Source organism: Parambassis ranga, chromosome 22, assembly GCF_900634625.1.
Source record: "Parambassis ranga chromosome 22, fParRan2.1, whole genome shotgun sequence".
Classification (NCBI taxonomy): Eukaryota; Metazoa; Chordata; class Actinopteri; family Ambassidae; genus Parambassis; species Parambassis ranga.
In genome coordinates, this window is record NC_041042.1 from 11,148,482 (window position 1) to 11,171,544 (window position 23,063).

Here is a 23,063-nt window from a genome sequence, read left to right on the forward strand (position 1 = left end):
TGTTGGTGACACCTGAGAATCCAGCAGGGACCTCGGTAGCAAAGACCACGCTGTGGGGCAAGTGTTGAGGCTGAACTGCGGCTTCCTGACACTCCAGGACAAAACCCGTCAGCACATAATCCTCTGATACACAAACAACAAAGGAGGATGCAACTATGCACTGACAGACGCACACCCGAGAAAGTAACACACACCTTTGGCCCCCGAGGTCACAGCCAGGGAAAATACCACACACAGGTTTACTAAACCACTGAGGCTGAGAGCACAAGAGGAAATAAGAACCCGATACAGGAAATCCAACAAACACGCAAAGGGCTCCTGCTTCTTTATTATACACTTTTATTGTCTTGGTCACCGTTATATTATTTTCAGTCATTCATTATCAGCACAAAGGACTCACTGACTGTTCATCTCTCAAGAAAATATAATTATAATTTACTCTAAAATAATAATACAATTGGAACAATCAATATACAGCCATTGTCCTTTGTATTTATAGTCACAAATCAAATGAAAAAAATAGATATATTTATCTAGCTGACACATCGACAACACAATCACTGCAGGAGCATTTACACAAACACAAAATCTGATTAAAAAAACACATGTAACAGACTCTTAGTCCTATTTATAATAAAAATGTAAACTATGCGTTATTTCATTTTGTTTCTGTGAGCTAGTTTTATCTTTTCCTTTCACTGGCACACATTCTAATCAGACACGTGTCAGAGATTGGCATGGCAATGTGGTTTAAAACCCCATTAAAAACACACCCAAGAAAAAAAAAATCTGATTTTCTATGTGTTTGTGAATGCATCCTGTTTTTTTGGCATTTAGAGTTTTGATGGATTGATTCTTCAGTGATCGTGTCTGTCAATACTTCATTGGATTCTGGCTGTCCAGAAACACATACAGTAATGCTGATTTCTCTCCATATCAACAGCAACAAGTACAAGCATGTGTGTGTTTGTGTGTATTTGACTCAATACAATATTTGGCTTGTAAAGGAAACGGCAACAAAAAAACCGTGTGAACGTTTGGACTGAATGACATGTAAACGACAAAAAAAAATCATAGGCTTCCGAATGCAACGCCAGAACAACTGAGTCCTATTTACATCTTTGAACAACAAAGAAGACAACAAGCGCACACATGGCACACACCAGAAACCACATACAACCAGTCACAAGTGTGCACAGGAAACGTTGGCACACATATATGGGCATGGCACCGACCGTAGACGCATCAGCACACAGAAATCTGGTCACAGATGTGTATTACATGATCCATAAACACAACCTGTGTGGTGTTTTGTTTGTAATTTACACACTTCACAATCTGAAGAAATGCTAGTATCTACTAGTAAAAAGGAAAAAAGTCACTTGGAAATTACACATGTCCCCAGATGTCCCCATTCTCCCCCCGGGGACTTCCACAGCATTTGTGGATTATGTAAGTACACATTTCTGTCCATTATGAGACCAAATATTCTCCACAGACTGGAGCCCTCACACATACAAAGACACCCACAGACTCAGGGTTCACAGCCACAGCAAGGCATTATGAGAAAGGTTGCTGGACAGAGGGAAGCATTCGTGTTGGTTTATTTGTACTATTTGCAATTATTTACAGTATGCGTATGTTTGTTGAGATTATGGCAGTACAGTGTTGTGCAGGTGTGTCAGTAGCATGCAGGCATGCTGGGTGAGTGCAACAGGTGTGCCACTGCTACAGTACTGAGGCTGTACTAAAGGTACATGTATGTGTGTGTCTCATAATGCTCTGGGTATGATAGTAAAGGGAAGAATGGGGCTGCTGGCCTCCAGCTCCAAGGCGGTGAGGAAACATTCGGTGGCAGCGGCAGCGTTTCCCTGAGCCTGCAGCACCTCACCCAGACTGTTCCACACATCATGAGCCGTGCTGAGGAGAGAAGAGAGAACAAATTATATAAGAACAGGAGAGAGGAAATTGCAAAGGGGAAATAGTAACTCACCTGTTGACCTGCACAGCATCCCTCAGGACTTTTTCCGACAGACTGTAGCGCTGCAACTGATGCAGAATCAGACCCTGTGTGAAGGCAAGAACCACCGTCTTTACTGAGTATGTCTGTCATTGACTCGACTCTGAAATTATAAAAATTCTATAATATCACGCATGCATGTGAAATTATAGGTCTCTGGCTACAATATTGACTTGTGAAAAAGAGTAGTATGGCCTTTTTGATATTTTCCTCTTTACTTTTGTGTATTTCAAGCATACCAGCTCTGACTAACCAGAAGACACTGAAAGCATCTGGGTAGTAGGGCTGTGTATTGGCAAGAATCTGGTGATATACGATATATATCCCGATACTGTAACAAAGAAGGTATATTTTGCGATTTTATAATATATATATATATACACACACGCATTTTTTAAAGAGTATGGAAAGCTTGTTTGGAAAGCCTCATCTGAATACAAACAAAATGTATTATTTTTTAATTATTTTAATTATAAGAACACTGCACAATGCAACTGTATCTCACATATAAGTTGTATTTATGCTGAAAAAGACGTAAGAAAAAAAAAAGTAAGAAAAAAATGAATGTGTGCTCATAAATAATTAATATAAAAATGACTTAAATCGATACCAGTATCTCCAAATAAAATATTGCGATATTTCACAGAATCATTTTTTTTCTTACACCCCTACTGGGTAGTAATGGCTTATTTACTTTGTGCAGCCTCCATGCAAACACACAAATAGAGGCATACAGTACAGAATGAGCCATTACCAAAGAGAGACAGAACAGGTCTGATAGGGCTGTCCCAGAGGATTCCGGCTAATTACATGACAACACGCAAACCCTTAGGGTGTGCACACACACTCCAGGCGGATATGAGGATATGGTATGTTTGTTCTCAAGAGAACAAACACAAGGACAGATCACGTGCAGGTGTGCATTACCAGTCTCTGCATGGTCTTGACATGCGTCGGGTTGATGGAGAGGGCCTCCTCGTACCAGCGCTTGGCTTCATCCATGTTCCCCTTTAGCTCGGCTATCTGGCCTCTCATGTACAGCACATTATGGGAGGTGGGGAAGAGGTTGGAGGCTTCCTGAGTGCATGCTGTGGCTTCAGCTGGTTTGGACATGCTGATGTACACCTCAGCTGTCCATGAAACATAGACAGAAAGAAAAGGTAAGAAACAAACATTCCCTACACTGAGATTGTCTGATGTTTTCATTGCGATTAAGGCAGAATGATACAGGGAGAGGAAATGAGTGTGGACTGTCTGTCTGTCGTCTGATTGGATGATTACATTAGTTATGTCGGCGGGCTGGAAATGACCACCTCTGACAGGAAGCAGCTGGAGAGATAAACAAGAGCACAAACTACCTCTGTCTTACGGTCTTAGTGTGTGTGCTGTGTGTGTCTGTGTGCACTCTTTTATCTGTTTACATTTTGTCTGCAAGTATCTGCTGACGCTAATAGAGTCAGGGCTTCAGTCTACAGCAAGGGAAATCCAATATTTAATTTATATTTGATCAAACTATTCATAAATACAGTGCTGCACCTAATGCATCCTAAAGAGGATGAATGAGAATGATTCCTTTAGACCGCTTTTGATATGTGTTTGATATAAACAGGAAGTAAAGATTTCCTGTCTTTCAAACACAAATGACAACGTACCGTGAATGTACGCGACCATACCTGCATGCAGCCAGATCTGAGCAAGGGTCATCCACGGGTGTAGGGGTCCGTGTTTGGGGGCGCTGCTCTGCAGGGAGGAGGCCACCTCAGACAGAGCCTGCTCCACACGACTGGCTGCTATGGATGTGGCATGCACCGAACCTGGAGGGAGACAATCCAACTGTTACATATACACACACACCATCATCTCCCAGATTCACTGACTTACCATTACAGCAGTGTTAGGCAGACACGTGCCACAATGCAGTGATTTAAATCAACCAAACACAACAGCAGTGAAATCTGTGTTGTTTGGTTGTTGTAAAAAGCTCCACACTTGCAGTTGAAATGTGCTGGAGCCCACACCATTCCACACACTCTGCAGCACACTGTTATGGCCCTGGATTAATCAGCTGAATGCATAAACAGCATCACTCTGCACTCTGCTCATTAGTAACAAAAGTGAGATTTTGTATTGAGTTAATACAATGATGTAAAGGCAGTGCTTGATGTACCCACCACATTTTATCTTTAGCCTTCTTCTCTACTGTTAGCTCTCATGTCAGTTACTACCTAAATGTATTTCATTGCATGAAAAGATGTTTTATTCCCTGAAAGGTCTAAAAAGAAAATGATTGGTGGTTGTAGCTAGTTAAAATAACCACCACAATCTGACTTCCTGTTTCCTTCTCTTCTTGTTATGGCCTCCCTCTGGTGTGGTCCTTCCACTGTGCTAGGAAACCACCTATGTGTGAAAAGATGACTATGATAAAGGATAAAAGAAGCACATTTGAATCTCGCCAAAGTAGCTTTCAGGAGATGATGAAAGGATGTCTGCTTCTCTAATTTTAAAGTTGATAATCCTGTTTTGAAGGGCTGTACAGCACATTCACTGATAGCTAAAGTACCCTCAACCATATTGATGGAACTATTATTTTTGCAAACACCTCGTCTTACTGAAGCTGATGTTCCCATCCTTCTCTCTATTTATTTGCATCATCTATTCTCCACATCCACCCCATTCTGAAAGAGGAGCAGAAGTGTAATGTGTGTTATCATGTGGATTGCTTTCACTTGTGCTTCACCACATATGAAATGATAGCACCACTAAAGACAGCTAATTTCCTAACAAACCTCTACATAACCTCCTGTGAGTTGTGACTTGTGCTTCTAATGTTACACATGCAGAATATGATGACGCACAGTAAAAATGCAGCTGTGACTTTTCCCCCATATTTTGTGATACAGTATCAGTGTAAGTGGCAATAAAGCCACTACATCTTGATAAAAGATGCACAGATTATAAGATTATGGACCGATCTGATCCAGCTGGGTAGTGTCCTTTTTTCTGGTCATTTATTCTCATTTGCAGACTTTCCACAGTGGTTTATGAGATATGAATCTACTATTACACATTATGCTTATTAGTGACTGGCATTATTTTGTAATGCACATAATTGTCAAAATGACAGCAGTGTTTTGTAGGTGATTAGATTAACATGCATAAGGCTGCTTGTTGCCTCCTTACTGTTGTCACTGAGTGATTCTTCTCTTTACTGAAGAAGAAAACATGTCGAACACAAAAAATATCTATTCCAATATGCTAGAAAACTGCAGCCTCAATTCATAGAAGTTCCAACAAAGATTTCCTTCTAAGGCTCTAGCCTAACATAACCTTTTGTTAAAACAGAAGCTATGTACATCTTCTTTAGGCAGATATTACATGTATCTGATCTCAGCAGGAAAGGGATGGATGGTAAACAAGAAGCAAAAATGGATGGAAAAAAGCAAGTCAGATGGAGGTTAGATGGCTACTTACAAACAGAAAACATGGAGGAAAAACCAAGAGTGTTAGCGTCCTGAAGGCCGCCTTAAAAAGAACGGAGGGATGGGAAAAACAGAGAGACGACTGTTAATGATCCAAAGAGAGGAAGAGACAGAAGAAGACACATCCGAATTATGATGAGGGGAAGAGAGGGCTGACGCCCAGGAGGAAGGCTGCAGGCTGGACGATTTCTACCTTCCATTTATGCATTTTTAACAACTGAATTTTCTTCTAACAAATGGTTAAGTAGCATAGTTTTCAGTAAGAATAAAGGTAAAATTGAATAAACCGACAGCACTAAACATGCTCATCTCTTATTCTCTCATTATAACTCATAAAATAAATTATAAACTGCTCTCAACATGCACATTGAGACTTAGATAAGATTTAGTGAGTATTTATAGTCATGAATACTGTCAGATTTAAAAACTGTCATTGTTTTCTGGCCAGCTGAGAAAAATACATGTTTTGTAGAAATAACTAATAGCCCATATTATTAAAACATCATTAGTAGAAGAGATGGCAATAAGGACAGACAACACAATGTTGAAACTTGGAATCAAGACAAATGAATGTTGGCTGAAATAAAAAAAATCTTCTCAGGAACAGGAGATGACAAATAACAACACACACAAGGGAATAAAACAGGATAACAGACAGAAGGAGACAGTAAAGCTAATAATCAGTTCGAGTGAGGGAAAAAAATAAACATTGGATTTCTAAATGTTAGTCGTACCAACTGTGAGTGAGTCACGCATAAGTTGCAAAAACGCAAAGCCATCAAGGATCAACTCCACTTTCCAGTAAGCACCACAAGGCACGGTCCCTGTACTATGTGGGTTAGTCAGTTTAGTCCCTCTAATAGGCTCTATGACTGCTCAGAAGAAGTGTATACTAACTTGAGTGAGCAAACTGTAGACCTCATAATTAAGAGCAGTTACATCACAAGCTATAAATAATGATATGTAAACATGCAAAATAACCAATGAGTTTCTGTTTCTGTTCTTTCTCCACACCATGCTACAGGCAGAGTGGATGTGGAGGCAGATTACAGCTGGAGGAGAGCTGGCGGAGAGTAACGTGGTTGCAAAAGGAGTGTGTCCTGGTCTTGGTGGGTGGAGGAGAAATGGAAGAAGGAGAGGCAGGGAGGAAGGATGGGGGTTTTTTGGGTGGAGGAAGGGGTGGGGGTTGGAGGATGAAGACAGGGGAGGAAGGGGAAGACAGCGGGGAGGAGAGGGTGGATATGGTGGATGGGGAAATGGGGGAGACTGGTTCAGAACCAGAGTGAGAGGAGGAAGAACCTGAGACTAAAACAAAGAAAAACAAACAGAAATGAGTCAAATTCATATTCGCAGTAAGGAAGAAGAAGAGATGAATTAAAAAAAAGGAGGAGGCTCATTTGATGCTCTCACCATTACATGAGAAACAATTGTGTTGTAACTCTCTTCACTGACAAACACCTTGTATGTCCGTGTATGTGTGTGCACACGTACCTGTGTCAGGATCACTGAAGTCAGGCAGAGTCATTGCGTTGAGCTGTCGCCTGTCTGCTATGGCTCTATCCAACAGGCTGCTCCCACGCCCCGAGTCACTGCCGCAAACACACATGTACAGTATGTGCACAGTGGACACACACTCAGACAGAATAATGGTGTGCATTCCCTTAGTTAAGCTCTAAATCCAAGAAAGAATAAATGTTTGTTTTTTTTATTACTCAGTCACCTTCTGTCTTCTTATGTAACTTCAATGTAAATCTTAGCAATTTATATTAATCTTAAATGTGTGTAACTACATGGCACAAAACATACAATATATAAAAACTCAATAACTCAATAAATGTCTCTCGGCAGAAATCATGGGCCATAACTGCTAATGATAAAGGAAGAGGATTCACAGAGGACTGGTATGTGTGTGTGAGTGTACCTGGGGTTGGTGAGGTTATAAAAACTCTTCCAGATCTGCAGCATGTGTTTACAAGTGAGCAGGGCCTCCTCTGGTCCTCTACACATCGACTCCAACTTCACCTTGGTGTACAGCAAACTACAATATACACATATATATATGAGGTTTAGTCTGCTAACTTCAACCACAGCACACTTGAATGAAACTTTGTAGTGCCTACTTGAAGTTCTCAGGGTACTCAGACAGAGCCATTTCTATAATGTTGAGTGCATCATGGTAGTGTTTCTGGGCAGACAGAAGCAGGGCCAGGAGATGAAGAGAATGGACATCATCTCCTTGAAGCTGCAATGCCTGTCGAACGTAGCCTAGTGCCTCTGGGATCTACACGCACACACACACACACACACACATATAACTACAGGTTTTCACAAGAATTGGGATGGAAATGACAGATGTGTGAATCATCGATATTCTGACTTTCATGTCTCAAATGTCTGTGATTTTGACATGAACAGAGTGATTTCATCTTGCTATTAATATACATTATGGTACCTGTCTGGACACTGCAAGCTGTAGTGCCAAGTAAAAGGCTGCTAGATGGTCAGTAGGTGACAGACTTTGAGCTCTAGAGGTGAAGAGAAAGATATAAAACATTACTATATGAATGAAACTTTAAAGATCCCTTTGGGGAAATTTGGTCATTGTAGCAGTGAAAAAATGAGCAAACACAAAGGTAACTAAATGGAAATCAAAAAACCCCCTGTTGATAAGCTAAAAAAAAACAGCCTAGCAACCCTAAATTGGTCCTGTCTGACAAAAAGCAGTTTGTATTGTGACGAAGGAAAATGTGACACAGCAACATGGTAAAATCCAAACCTTTGGAAGGCTCCCAAAGCTTTCCTCTGGTACTCCTCCTGTGTGCTTCGCAAGGAGGCTGAAGACAAACAATCAGATAATTATACAATAATTCTATTTATGAAACCCAGCATTTATATGAGAAGTAGTCTGTGATACGTGGCTAGATGTCCCATGTAAAAACACACACACATGACTTCAAGCCTGAACAAGCTGTATTGTAAGTACTTACCGTCAGTAGCTTTGAGGCTGTAAACCAGACCTATGGCCAAGTATCCTTTAGCTCTGAATTCAGCTGCTTTCTCTCCCATGTCAACCACCATCTTTGCAAAGTATTCCCCTTCATCCAACTGAATTAGGGAATAGAGCGATAAAAATGTTAAACAGAGACAGAGAGCTCAGGGGACAGCTACAGAAGCTGAGACCCTGTTTGGTTTCCTCACCCAGTGCAGAGCTCCTATGCACAGTTTGACAGCCAGCAGTGGGATGGTGGGGTCATCAGGCTTCAGACGGATACACTCCTTGAGGACTTTCACAGCGCGAGCTGATTTGCCGGCTGCCATTAGCGACAAGGCGAGCTGGTACCACAAATGGAACTCCTCAAAGGCAAACTTCATGGCTCTCTCCAAACACTTGAGTCAACAAGACACATTTATAAATCACATGAAAATATTATCTTTAAATGATAGATAGATGATAGATCTGCAATGTTATGTGTGTATACTAAGGATTTGAAATTCAATATGTTTCACTATGATTGTGAATGTTTCACCTCTGACAGCATCTCATACTGCCCCCTTCTGCCCAGAGCTATAGTCAGCAGGTCGTACACCACAGAGGCAGACTGAAGGCTGATGATTCGGTCATTGTTGTGCTCAGGAATCCTGCTCAAGACGGCGTCACGGTTAGCCTGAACACACACAAGATACAAGATGCAACCATGACAAGATTTACAAAGTTAAACATAGTGTCTACCTCACAGGGCGTCTTACCATTGACTCACTGATGAGCAGCAGCAGCAAAGCTTCTTCTGTGTTCTCCTGAGGACAGAACAGGCTGGGAGGAGAGAGATGCAGCAGAGAGCATGAGGAGAGCTGCTGGCAGAAAAATACGCTGCCAACACATTTCATTTTTTAAATACTCCCAGTTTAGCATCAACAAACACACTCACTTCTCTCCCGAGTACACTCGTGGGCGCCGGCTTAGGCTGTAGTTCTTGCTGAGAGTGTGTCCTTGCCGTGTGGGATCGTCCAGTGGCGACACTGTGGGTGGGTCTTCCAGAGGAGACCAGTAACTCTGTTCACACATTCCTCTGAGCAAGATCTCTGCGAGCTGTCTGGCTATGGTCTGCATGCACAAAATAAACACATTTGGAAAAATATTTTCTTCTCTGAAGTTCTAATAAAAAAACCAAATGATTCCTCACCATACGCAGGTTCTGGGTGGTTCTGGTCTCAACAGCCCGAAGAATCTCCCGAAACCTGCCCACGCCATGTGTCAGGTTGCTATAGCATTGGTGACAGGAAAAGGTAAATCAGTGTATACAGATGGTGCTTCTGTACACTACAACACCAACAGTCTTCATGCTTTGTTTCATGCTTTTGTTAGCTGTGTGTTATTCAGTCCACAAAACCATTTCTTACAATCTTAACAGCTGAAGCTATGTGGGCACTGTTGGTAATACTTTGGGCTGCACCCACTACTTAGCTATGTTCACACTTTTGTGCATTTATGCACGTCAGCAGCTTTTAAATACATCAACTGCTAAGTGGGTGGAAAGTACCCACAAAGGGCCGATGATTTCTGTTAGGGCAACTAAATTTAAAAAAAAAAAAGTTCAGCAACAGCAGTGTAAATCCTTTTACTCTGCTTAAAGTCTTATCTCTGGTCCTTTTGAGTCTGTCTCTGACATCTGAAAATCCAGTGATCTACCCCAACCTTTCATCCTCATTTACCCATTCTTGAAGTGGATGACGTGGGCTCTCTGTAGGCCTGTCTCCAGGAAGTAGCCCAGCTCCTGGTCCTGAGCTGCTGGACCAGGTTTTGGGCTGCGGTTCTGAATCCCTGCTGACAACGCCTATGGATATGCAAGAATAAACAGAGACAGAAAAGATTTTTCCCCCCTGAAGGAACCAATTTATGTTTTGGGCAATTATTGTGGGGAAGATCAATTGCTTCAAAATGTAATTCTTTACCTGCTCACTATGTGCCTACATCTTATGGTGCTGTCTTCATATTGTGGTCATTAATAGCACCATTTTCATTGTAACTTCAAATCACACCCAGAATCTCACAACTTTTTGATGAATTCAGGAAATATTTATCACACTCTTCTCTACCCATGTGCTGAGACTGATTTGTCTCCTTCAGTCTTTTACAGCAGTTTATTTTGCCAGCTAAGACGCATCTCCAAATAAGAGACCTGCTTGCCAGTTGGCTATCATGAGCAGCAACACATTAGTCAAACTCTTACACTGTTAGCAGAATATTCATCAAACACCCACAATGATGGCAGTACTCTAGAGAGTACAGGTGCTAACAAGATATTTGGTGAGTGCTTGTGTGAAAGTCCATTAGATAGATACCATGATTTTACATGATCAAACACACACACACACACACACCTTCTCAGCCTCCTGCAGGTAGAGCAGGGCAATGTCCCCAGACTTTTCATAGCAGGTGATGATTTCCTGCTCCCTGTTGTCTGTTGTGCTCCTGTTGGATGATGGGGACCCAGTGTTTTTATTGGACAAAGATGGAGAAGCAGCTGGGACCTTCTCTAGACACAAGCCTGGAGGGGGAGAGACAATCATCAGGGTGACAGGGAAGTTGCGTAACAGTGTCTGATATCAACTAAAGATATATATATATATATATATATATATATATATATATATATATATATATATATATATATATATATATATATATATATATATTTTCAAGGATAAATCATGTCTACAATTCAGGTGTGCGTGTACCATGTGTATATGTGTTAATATACATGGTACTGATCTGCCACCATGTGGAGAGAAGAGGTACATGCAGGGATTGGCCATGAATGTGGAATACTCGAGGAAAACATGAAACATTAGGTGTGTACCTTTAGTAGCATAGGCCTCTGCTATCATAGACAACCTGTACACGGGAGCACCAACCAGCTGCATGTCATCCAGGTTCACCCTGCTGTAGTGACCTGTCAAAACAACAACAAAACCATTGACTAAGTTGTAGTATCTAATAAAAAGAATAAAGCAAACCAATATGAGCAAAAATGGGTTATGTGCGCTACCTAAAGCATCTCTGTATTCTCCCTCCACATAGCAGAGCTTGGCCATCAACAGGCTGGCTTCTTGGATATAATCAGCCTAAAGTAGAGAGGTATGAATTTAACAAAATATTGAAAAGAAAATGTGAGAAAGAAAAAGTTTTCACAACATATTCAGTCATTGTTTTGTTCATAACTACCTTGAGGTTTCCTCTGTCCAGAGCAGCAGTGAGGTGCTTCCTGACCTCTACCAGTTTGGGTCTTTGGCCCCTGGGACTGGCACCTTGTTTGATGGGATTCTCCTTCAAGTAAGTTTGGAGCTTGCATTCTCCCAGTAACAGCTCACCTAAGTCATCTACAGACACATAGATCCAAACATGTTAACATCAATCATAACACCATCCTGAGCTGGGTAAAACCGGGTCAATCTCTAATATACCATGGACAACAGTATATAGGTCTGAAGTCAGCCTAAAACTAATTTATATTCAGCTGTTAATAGTGGAATATTCAACATCAATGTGTTCACTTAAAGGCTTTAAGTCTACATAGAGAACCACTGCTGTGCTTTCACACATACCAGCCAGAATTACATACACGTTTCTAAATCATGTGTGAGTATTAAGTGTGTGTATGTGAAATGACCAGTAATACTATTACCGCTTATAGTTCTCGTGCCAAATTGCATTTCATAACAGCAGTATTTTCATGCTGTGAACAAATCACTTAAGTGTTTCACAACTGTGACACATAATTATAGAAAGAATTCTAGTTACATAAAAACTGGCCTTTAGCTGAAACTTAGGTTTTCTGAAACTCTTTCAACCTCAGGCCATCAACCACCCCTTGCAAAATATCAATAATTATCAATTGTAAAATCTACTGACAACAGGGGCCCGCCATAATTAAAATGTAAATGTAAAAGTAATATGAATGGGTGACTCTATATAAATGTCCTAAAAAATCTCAGCCCATGTGAAGGCAACTTGGCAACTGACGCATTTTTTTACCATTAATTTTGCACAAAAAAAAACGTCAGTGCCAATAACGAATCTGAATCTATTTAATGTGTTTTACAGCTAGCATTTAGCAATCACGTATCACTTAAAGCTACTACAAATGTATTAGAGCTAGCTGCGATGCGCAACCATAATTAAAGAAACTACCAGACTTAAATGTTCTGTGGGAGCTCCAAACGTGTCACCTTCCTGGAACAAACACACATTAAAAAAAGACCTGATAAAAATCTTAAAGAACTTAGGTTAGTTAATCACAATTAATTCGTTAGCTCATCACAATTACAACTGGCGTTAGCATTCACAGTGTATGACTTTGTAGGTGGCATATCAGAGGCGTAACACTTATTATATGTTATTCTACTATGTGTGTTTGTAGTGACACAGAGAATTAATAACAACACTGGTCTGTCACAGAAGCAATGACAGCCAGGCCAACGAGACAGATGCTGAACGGGGGCAGAGCTGACAGAGCGCAGGGGCTAGCTAAGACTAATATTTATTAATAATCTTAAAGTTCTGCATATATCGGTATGTACACACAAAACGCCACAAAGTTAGCTTTCTGACCTTCACAAGCTAACTGACCACTAGCAATATACTGTGGTGAAAACTCACAGCATCGGCTGCTGCTGTCAGGAAGTACCGAGGAGTCAGGCTAGGAAGAAGGCCCTGAAGTCTGAATGAACGAGCAGCAACAACCTACCGTTTGATATTAGCTTGGCCGACAGCTGCCGTACTAACTCCGGTATCTTGTCCCACTGGCTCTCTGAACGACACCGTTCTATCTCGGTCTCCAGTCGTGAACCAGACTTCCTCGCTGTCATCTTGGTGAGTGAGGTCGTCCGGACCAAAACACAGCAAGAGCCTCCCTCTCGTTGCTAAGCTATAGAAGAAGAAACACAACTTCCGGTTCAGGACCTTCAACATAAAATGGTACCGTGTTAGTTTCGTTTGCAGTGTTTCCATATAAAATAGAAAATATGTATTGGTACCATGATACCAGGACCAATGTGACATTTAAAGTCCAACCTGAACTGGTAAATGTCACTATTTGTTGTTTTGTAAGTTTTACTCACATAGTGAAATGTTGCTTGCCTGCCCTCTTGTGACTATAATGAGGTACTAGAGTGTGTAGAGGCTATGCATATCAACGGGGTTTGAACTAAATGAAACTAACTTACTGTACTTACTGTAACAATGTGTGACCGCTGAGGGTCCTTTTAGTATTTATTCCCTACATTACGGCATGCCATTTCTTAACTACATACATCATCGGTGTTACAAATGGTTGTAAACATTTCTTAACGTACACACATGCTTTAACACAGTGGAAAAAAACACACAGTAACTCACCCTCTTCCTCCCTGATGCCTTAAACTGCTATCCACACAAATTGTGGGTCCCTCCGACAACAGTGTGTATGTGTGTGTGTGATGATTGAGATCCTGCTTTTTTCACTTACCATGACATTCATCATCCTAATATTTTATGTAAATATTACACAGACTCATAGAGCTGTGACTCCTGCATTCATGTGAAGGTAGCTGCTCAGTCCAAGCATTTAAATATATAATATAATAATATAATAATATAATTTATTAAATAACATTGATCTGATGTTTATTATTCGGTAAAAAATACATCAACAACTTTGTTATACTTTAACAACAGCATATGACAAGATATGATAATGGAATATATCAATATGTCTGGTACAATAAGTTTACATTTAAAGTAAATGTCAGTACTGCTACAGAGTCACACATGTCTCCTTCATACAACACAGGAGCTTTGGTCAGGAAGGAAACCTTAAATAAACATTCCTGCTCATGCCTCTGCAGGGCTGCCCCATGAACAGCCACACTGTGCTACACATAAAACCTAAAAAAAGCCTCAAGAATGTACATTTTCTGCTGAATTGTATATTTATGGATACTCAATGTAAGTTAGGAGCATGCTCAGCCAGACAGTGACACCCTCCTACTGCTGACGACAAACCAAGGAGGCCTCTGTCAGCTAACAGCCCCGGTCAGTGGAGGAGGAGAACTGCCTGGCTTTTGTGTTGTTAAATAAAAGTTGGGTTAATTCTAAGGCCAAGAGGGGACAAATGTAATGTTTAATTTGTCTAGACAACCCTGAATAAACACAAATCACACAGCCTTCCCTCTAAAGCAGGGAATTTGTCAAACCCTGGTTCCCTTTCTCTTTTTAAAAATGTCTTCTATAAACTATATATAAAAGGACAGTAGCTCTTCTGCAGCGTTCTCAGAGGGGGGGTCAACTAAATTCCCTCTCAATGGTGTCCATCAGCTCCTCTTCTGATCCATCGTACAGGATGACTGGCATGGTGATAGAAGAGCTGTGGCAGCTGCCAAAAGTCCTGGGGAGAGAGAAGAAATGTGTCAGCGAGAGGCGTATTAAACATGAAATTTAATGTGACACAAAATGCAAAATACCACTCTTTTAGTAAGCGAGCCTACAGAAACATCTCATCTCGGCTGTAGGGTTCTCAGTGACTACATCACCTCTAGTGAAGCAGCAACAACAGACACTTGTTTGTTTCTGTCCTGACAAATCTGATCTGCAGCCATCATAATGGGCTGGTATCCTGATCCCTTAAATGTGAATCTGATCTGTCCCTGCTCTGTTTTTACTACACTGAGCCTGGAAATGAATTATTTATCAGTCATCTACTCACGGTTGTTTTTCTGGTGTGGGAACAGCTTCCAACAAAGCCCCTCTGGTCAAGAAGCCTTGTGATGGAGACTGACAGGGAGAGAAATGCACATTGTTATACAGTCACATTTTTATTTGTAACTTGTAAAACAAGCATGAATCAACAGTAGAAGCCTTACACTGTGCTTTGTGTGGCTCGCAGCTGTTTGTTTTTTGGAGTGCGTAAAAGCAGCGTTGCTCTTCTTGTTTACATCTTGGCTCGACGCTTTATGTGAGACACGTGGAGAGCTGGAGTCGTCCTCAGCCTCCTCCTGCCTAAAGTGACACAGCCCGTATGTCTTGGATCGAATGAACGTCTTCTTCGCTGGAGTCTTCTTCACAGAAGTTCTCTCTCTTTCCTCGTAACTGTTTAGAACTGTGTCCAACTCTCCATCATCATCCTCAGCAGAGAAGTCAGAGTCGTGTCCTTCGCTGTGGCAGTCCGGTTGCGCACGGTTACGCGCATTGCGCAAAATCGTATGGATTTGAAGAGGTTTGAATGAGCTGTTGTCCTGTTTGGGTGAAATGACTCCTGCTCCTGCTTTGGTCACGTTCACCTCGCTGACACACGCAGGTGCGACTTTCTTTCCTCGGCTTGTACCGGTGCCCATGTCTGGCTGCAGTGAAAATCTAAAGCCTCATTTCCAAGTTCCCACTCAGGCTCTCCAGCAGCGCGCAGAGCTGAATATTAACAAACAAAAGGCGCAATCCTTGGCTGTGTTTAAGGTCAGTTTTCAATTACTTTTACGATCCAAGGATGGTTCTTTGGCTTTAAAAAAGGCTCCTAATGCCAGGTTCGCTTGCTGAGTGTTTGCGCACGACTGATATCACCGCATTGTCCACATATGTCCATCCATACATAAACAGAGCGGACTTAAGCCAGACCAGCGGTGCGTAAACTTTCTAGTAACATCACATGAGGATGAGGAACAGTGAAGCTCTCCGTTACATAACACAGTTTGGCTCAGCACCCCGAAGAGAAAACTCCGCCTTCTCATAGGGAGAAACTCAGACCTTTTCTGTTTCCTTTATTTCTATTGGACAGAAAAAAACTTTAAAACTTTTTAATGCCATCTGTCATTTATATTTTAAGGAGCCTATTATACAAATGGAAGCTATTGCCTTGATTGAGAAAGAGATGCAAATACAACAGCTTGATTTATGTGTATTGCATCAGCAACATGAGCAGCTTATTGCCTCTCTGTGTTCAGCTAATAGTTTTTATTGAGGTAAGTCAGGTCAAGAGTGAGCGAGCTCCTGTCAGTCCAAAGCAAGACCCCCCTCCCCCAATAACTGATTTAGACTGGGACACGAGAGAGGGGGCATTCCTTTCCAACAGCTCAGGCTGCCCAGAGTTTCCTCAATAAGCTTTTGTTTGGTCCACTTGCACATACAAAAGACAGCAGGAGGACCTCAAAGCCAGAGCTGTCCAACAAGAACCCAGAGTACACCCAAGTAAAAAAAACATGTTTGCCATCCTTCATTAAGTAGCTCTCTCGCTCACTCTCTCTTTTCTTGCTTGTGTGTGCCAAACAGCTGTGCAACCTGTTCTTTCTGGAGGCTGACCAAGTCAAAGACACCTGTCGTTTAAGCAATGTGCATTTTCCAAACTGTCAATGTGTGTGTGTGGGTGGGTGGGTGGGGGGGTTAAAGAAAATAAGCTAGCAGCTAGTGCCAGATGTCTCATGGAGGAAATTCCTGTGTTACTGTGTGACATTCAGAGAACATGTGCAGCACGTTACTCCGATAGAATGCTGAAAACTATGAAGTATAAACTATAAACTGAAAGGTTACAGACAGTGTGTTTGTGCAGCATCCTGATCAGCATGTATGTCCATTTAAGAGACACAATCTAAACATGGGATCATGTTTACTGTGTTGTGCACCAACAGATTTTTGCCTGTGGAAAAGTCAAAAATATGATCTATTATCTAAGAAATACAAAAACAACTCTGCTGTTCATGGACTCCCGTTTGTGTTATTTCCAAAGCTTCATTTTCTGCTCCCCCCTGTATCATTAAAGAGATCATACAGCTTGGCCACATCTGGAGAAAAACCCAACAGCTTCCAGACGGGGAGGAGGTTCTGCTGCTAGATGGAGGCCACAGCCCAGCTCTTCACATACTTGTGGTTTCTCTGACTTCTCCCTCATTTAAGAATATTCCTTCACCATGGAAGCAGACCTAGGAAAAGTCTTAATTTTGTGATTTTGCATAGATGTGTTTACCCTTTCCTAACATTTTTCTTTTATATGGAATGCTGTATTGTTGTTGGGAGAGGAAGCAGGCTTCTTAACTCAAAGCAAAAAATCAGAACACTTCCTCTCAAAGTCTGCTGAGGCAGTCGTTGCACTGTGGGGAACACACAATTATCTTTTTGTTCCAACCCAAGCAGTGAGAGCATATGCAAGAAATTGTATTTATGACTCAACTGCTCCATTTACAGGGCAACAAATAAAACTATTGTAGTCATGTTTGAGTAAAAAAACAAACACGGCTGCCACATGTCTGTAAAAACTCCTCACTCTCTCTCTATTTAACAAGCAAACTGCCCACTGGCAGGCATTCCAGTAAAACTGCCAGCCCGGGCCTCTCACCCTGCCAGGTAAACAAACATCAACATGACAGGGTCAACACCATCTACACACCAACACCACAAACACATCCTGTGTTATTGTTATTGCTTCTTAGCAACTTCTCTCACATCAGGTTTGTTACTGCAGCGACCCTTCATGACTCAGTTGTGGCAGGGCCACAAGATGCATCATGACTTCCTGCAGTCTGTTATGTCCGTGGCCGTATTGGCATGCATCATTATGAAACTGTAAGCTGTATTCATTTGACTTGCTTGACTGCATTCAGCCAGTTTAAAGGCAAAAGATCAGTCCCATCACTTGCATACAGTGCAGGCTGCATTGGATGTTTTCAGGGTAAAAAGCAAAGCTACTGCCTCCTATAGACGATCAATTGATGGCCTACACAGAAGTAATCAACTGAACAGATGAGCAGAGCTGAGACAGGGGGATATTGTAACTCTGACACAGTAACATAAGGTTGTCAGGGCAACAGTCAGTGCAGCCAAGAGGAGCTGATGTGTAGTAAAAGGATGTGGGGCAGCTCTATTTATCTTTGAGCTATCCTTCTTAATCTGCTGGATTACCAAGCATAAATTAAGACTTTTGCCTTTTGTGTTGACGTTGAAACTACGTCACGGTGATGAAGTTATGACCTCTGGAAGAACTGTGAGGGGGGGAAACTTTTCAGTGTCCCACGCAAAAAAACCTTAAAAGAAGCCTTAAAATATTCCCACACATTCAGGATACTTAAAAAAAAGGTTCCCTGGCTTGTGATTTAATTCATGCTGACCTCCCTGGACATAGTAAAAGAAGTGGTAGGATTATAACCAGCAGATGGAGCTAACATTCAAGAAAAGCCAACCAGCACAGATTTCTAACACATTCATTTCTACCAGTATGGGGTCTCTGTACAGGAAATGTGGATCTTAACAATGAATTTCTTTTATAGGATAAACATGAGAAGATGTTAGAATTAGAATGTTAAAAGAAATCTGCATACTTGTATAAGAGCTAAAACCCTTGAATTCAAGAGCTCCACAGATAAAACCCAGTTGGCACCAAAACATCTTCATGCTCAGATACATTACTGTACATGTTAAATATGCTTAGAGGACCCTCTCCCCATGCTTCTGTAACCCCTGTGGGGCCTTCTAAGCACAGTCTGTGGTCACTCACTGCAGTGACCCATTTTTCTGTCAGAAGGCCATGTAATCAACAGAAAACAATTACTGCCTCTCTCAGGCGCTCAAAGCGCTCAATACCAGCATCTGCTCACTTCCTAATTACCTACTAGGTAAGAGGCTTCATTTGGAGAGAAACTCACAGCAATCAATCCCTGCATTATACCTGGCTTGTTTATCAGCATCCTAATGTGTCAAGCAGAACGTGTCAGGTCTGTTCCCTTCAGTGTTTGATTGACTTGTTTGCTATCAATATGCCTTTTATTCATATCTTCTTGTTTTTATTTGCTTTTTCTGTTTTAGAAGCTGCTTCTATAGCACAAAGGTCAACGACCTGGAGGTATTCTATCTGTAGTAGTGAAAATATAACCCTATGATGTACTCCTAACCTCATTAGGTGGTATATAAATGAGGGGTCAGAGTTGATTCCACCTCCACTATACCTCTCTTTGGGTTGGTGCTGTTTTTTTTTCTTCTGCCCAGATATCTCCTCTGTCATGACAATTGGAGCTTCTGTGAAGCTTTCAGCCTCAGTTGAGTCCTGCTTACGACACTGATGTGGAAAGAATACACCAGGGTAAAGCTCTGGATCTGAGCAATCCCTCGTTGGCTGTATTGTGTATTGTGCATTTGTAATGCAAGAATGGTGGTAGAAACAAAGAGTTAAAGGCTTAAAATGTCTAAAATAGGATAGTCATGAGATTTTGTATAGACTTTCATGATTCCACAACATTTTATTTAGGTTTATTTAGGTCAAACATAAACATTTAGAATGATTTAGTATTGACTAAAATGGGGGTATATGTTCTCTGTGTGATCATCACATCTGTGAAGATGTTTTAATTTACTGCAGTTCACTGATGGATCGTAGCTACTTATTTCTGAAAGCTACGTTGCTCACCCTCTAATGGAGTGCTGCATCTGATGGGCTTCTATAAAATTTATAAGAGTGATTTATGTCTCTAAACATGGTCATGGAATTGTTTGCATGACTTTGGACTGTCAACACTTTTTCCTTTTTTTACTGCCCGCATCAAATCATCATTTCAGTAGAATAATGAAGTCACAGCTTTCTACATGTTTGCTTCAATTTATTGTTCACAACCACAGAAGCCAATGGTTGGCATCCAAAAGCAACCTTTTTAATAACAACTCTGTATTTATTAATTCTTTAAACAACAACATACAGGAAGAGCCGTGCTGTGAAGGTATTTTTTTTGTTCCAGCCTGACAAAAGCAGCTGCTGAACAGCACCTCAAACAGTCCCTGTCAGTGATTTTCTCTTTTACTCTCTGTCAAAACAACACAGAGAATATGAAAGTTGATCTGATCCCTTCCCCTGGCAGTTCTGTTCCAAAAACATTTTGAAGGTTGAGGAAAAGCACAGAGGGTCCATTGAAAGAAGCAACGTCCAGTTGATGCTGTCCGTGTTCCTGACAGATAAACGGATGTCTCTGACTGGACAGCTGAACTAAAAAGCTTACTATTTAATTGATAAAGCCTGCAAGAAGAACAGCTATGTCACTGCTTCCGTGCTTTAGGAGAAGCCAGACAACAGAGCATGTGGCGTGGGTTGCTGAAAGATGCCCTGTGTAGTATAGATGCTCAGTGTTTACTGTGCATGTGAATGCTTGTACCTGTCCTCAAGCAAGTCTGCCTGATACAGGGAGAGGGGGGGCGGTGTGATGGTGAAGGAAGTGTCACACATGTGTGCCCGCCCCCTGCCTTTCCATGTTACATAATGGGACTGTTGATGGCTGGCATCATTATGGGCCCTGTCTATGCCAGTCTAAAAATACGGTTCAGGACTCCGACAGTATGTGGCATTTATGTAAGCGAGGAGAACAGGAGAAGGGGTTTGGATCACAAGCCGTGTCTATGACAGACCACAGCCAATGTGACAGAGAGGGCGAGCGAGGAACGGGGGGGGGGGGGGGAGAGGGAGAGAGAGAGGGAGTTGTGGTGGGGGTGTGGAGGCGGCGGGCGAATCTCAGCTCTATTATCATGCACACTTCAGACAGCCCTGCAAGGTCTACCTGCAAAGAAACTTTCACTCTTCTGCAGCAAATGTGCTCTGCTAAAACAACAGTATATTGCTGTTTCATTTTATAACCCTTAAAGGTATTATTCCAATAAAGCAAACTGAATTTAAAGTACAGTTAAATTCATTTTTAAGTAAAGTCTAAGACATTACAGGAAAAGCAGACCTGGATATGTACAAACAAAATATTTTAGAGAAATCATTAGAAGCAATTAAAGCTCAGCCAAACTGTGCAACTATTCCACAATAATGATCATTGTATAATCACTTTTCAATATTCTTGGACTGAAGATGAATCTGTAACTTTCTTATGTAGCATTTGTCCTGTCTTCTTTTATAAACTTGAATCCTTTCTTTGCATTCTCATGTCTTTTCTTCGTGTGTCTGGAGCATCATGATGTTTTCTTAGACAGTTCCTCCATCTTACCTTAGAGGCTTCACCACACTTGGTAGTTGTTGTTTTTCTCAGTGCTGTGATTGCTCCCTCCCTTCTTGGGTTTGCCACTAAAATGCCAGAGCAGGAACATCACCACAGACACTGGATTCAACATGTCCAGGCTTAAGTGTGAATTAGATTAGTTAGGCCTTGAATGTAACACATGATCATTCAAAAACTCAGGTATACCTTTAAAACATGTGGAATTTTGTTCCAGTAAGTACTGCAGCTTCATCCTATGTTGTTTCATCCTATGTTGTTTCTGCTTGCAGGCCGTGCCCTAATGACCTATAGGTGTGGAGGGTTCATAGTGTGGGAGCAAGTCAGAGCTGAATTTTGACCTCTGAGTGTTACAGACTAACGGTGTTACAGCAGCCTAACCCATGAAAAAGACTATGTTTTGGTGTGTGTCCTCTAATTCCTGCCTTATTTTTTAAAGATAATAATAGTATGAAATTGTATGTAGCACTGTAAGAGATTTCACGTGGGTGATGTCAGCCTGCCTTCTTTAGCACTAAAGACAATTATCTTTAGCCATCCATTTTAGGTTTAGTGAAGCAGATTAGAAGAGTTATTGAACCCCCTGCTGCGAACACCGATTATCAGATCGTAGCATAACAACCAGGCACTGCAGGCCTGTCAGCCGCTTGATTCCTCTACATGCTGGGTGGGCCACAGGGTGCTCTGTAAAAGCAACCGAACACTTCAGAGGTTGGAGGCTTTTTTTTCTTAGCCAGAAGTGTAAGGGATGAATTAATGTTTGTCTGTGCTAAGGAAAAGCTGTAATTAAGCACATACTGTACAACCTAGCATTACTTCCAAAGCCATCTGCCTTCATTATTTATAGTTTAGGGCTTATAAGGATTCCTATATTTCTGTGCATTGTGCATTTCTAAAAAACCCAGTGAGGAAGTATCACTTTGTGTCCTAGTCACAGCTCTAAAAAACAACACATTTTTATTGTGTTTTATGTGATTCCGTTACCATCTCACATAAACATTTACTATCAGGCTGCAGCATGTGGATGCATTCCTTGTTTATTGGAGTGACACTCACCTCTGTGTGCTTCTCATGCTTACAGATCAGACTCCAGAGAGAGAGAGTCTACTTGTGTGTGATTAAAGCAGCATTATTGACTAAATGTTTCCCCTAATTCACATGCGGTAAAGTGAAGAGGAAGACATTGCTGTCATTTACAGTGTCCACAGGCCCTGATGATGTTTTCCCTGACATTTCTAACATCTATAGCACCCATAAAACACATGCAGGAACTGGTGTTCTCTGTACAGGCTACAGAAGTGGATGTGATTTACCATCTAACAGACCTCTTGATCTACTCAGCAAAGTGCAAAAAGGCTGTCAGTGCTGCTCAGGGTGTTTAAATTCATAAGCATTTCCAAACATCAACAGCTTTTTGTTTTGGTTAATCCTTCTCTCTCTCTCTTTGTTACAATGGAGCCATAATGCTGTGATGTGTAGAACGTGATTTGGCATCGCCTTACTGAAATGGCCTTCCATGAAAAATATTGTCTGGCACTTAATGCACCCCCAAACCAATGTGGATGCTGGAGCAT

At 41.4% G+C, this 23,063-nt stretch overlaps 2 protein-coding genes across 5 annotated transcripts; both read right to left on the reverse strand.

Annotated features, from left to right (window-relative positions):
* Positions 1 to 1,587: 1,587 nt before the first annotated feature.
* Positions 1,588 to 13,419, reverse strand: ttc7b (tetratricopeptide repeat domain 7B). 4 transcript variants are annotated; one of them, XM_028395457.1, is made up of 23 exons: positions 13,245 to 13,419; positions 11,723 to 11,877; positions 11,547 to 11,622; positions 11,358 to 11,450; positions 10,879 to 11,045; positions 10,210 to 10,331; positions 9,681 to 9,759; positions 9,426 to 9,601; positions 9,247 to 9,310; positions 9,027 to 9,164; positions 8,698 to 8,886; positions 8,487 to 8,604; positions 8,276 to 8,333; positions 7,952 to 8,024; positions 7,620 to 7,780; positions 7,421 to 7,537; positions 6,991 to 7,088; positions 6,550 to 6,804; positions 5,492 to 5,542; positions 3,694 to 3,834; positions 2,948 to 3,150; positions 1,994 to 2,067; positions 1,588 to 1,920 (listed from the first exon to the last, which is right to left on the reverse strand). In XM_028395457.1, exons 1-23 carry the CDS (start codon positions 13,363 to 13,365, stop codon positions 1,773 to 1,775), a joined length of 2,877 nt encoding a protein of 958 aa, XP_028251258.1. In that variant the 5' UTR covers positions 13,366 to 13,419; the 3' UTR covers positions 1,588 to 1,772. The 4 variants fall into 4 exon arrangements, 3 of the variants coding, with proteins under 3 accessions (XP_028251258.1, XP_028251259.1, XP_028251260.1); XM_028395458.1 differs by lacking the exon at positions 5,492 to 5,542; XM_028395459.1 differs by lacking the exons at positions 5,492 to 5,542; positions 6,550 to 6,804.
* Positions 13,420 to 14,254: 835 nt separating this feature from the next.
* LOC114427695 (uncharacterized) lies at positions 14,255 to 16,167 on the reverse strand. Its single transcript, XM_028395885.1, has 3 exons — positions 15,397 to 16,167; positions 15,240 to 15,307; positions 14,255 to 14,921 (listed from the first exon to the last, which is right to left on the reverse strand). Exons 1-3 carry the CDS (start codon positions 15,865 to 15,867, stop codon positions 14,819 to 14,821), a joined length of 642 nt encoding a protein of 213 aa, XP_028251686.1. The 5' UTR covers positions 15,868 to 16,167; the 3' UTR covers positions 14,255 to 14,818.
* Between the last annotated feature and the right edge of the window lie 6,896 nt (positions 16,168 to 23,063).

What these genes read in the sequence shown, in the direction of transcription:
- ttc7b (XM_028395457.1), bottom strand. Translation starts at nt 13,365, where the DNA reads ATGACAGCGAGGAAGTCTGGTTCACGACTGGAGACCGAGATAGAACGG. An exon ending in CTTCAGTGATCCTGACACAG is followed by an intron (nt 6,805 to 6,990) that starts GTACGTGTGCAC and finishes TCTTTGTTTTAG; the next exon opens with TCTCAGGTTCTTCCTCCTCT. An exon ending in CCGCCAGCTCTCCTCCAGCT is followed by an intron (nt 5,543 to 6,549) that starts GTAATCTGCCTC and finishes GTTCTTTTTAAG; the next exon opens with GCGGCCTTCAGGACGCTAAC.
- LOC114427695 (XM_028395885.1), bottom strand. Translation starts at nt 15,867, where the DNA reads ATGGGCACCGGTACAAGCCGAGGAAAGAAAGTCGCACCTGCGTGTGTC. An exon ending in CGAGCCACACAAAGCACAGT is followed by an intron (nt 15,308 to 15,396) that starts GTAAGGCTTCTA and finishes TCTCCCTGTCAG; the next exon opens with TCTCCATCACAAGGCTTCTT. An exon ending in CCCACACCAGAAAAACAACC is followed by an intron (nt 14,922 to 15,239) that starts GTGAGTAGATGA and finishes CTCTCTCCCCAG; the next exon opens with GACTTTTGGCAGCTGCCACA.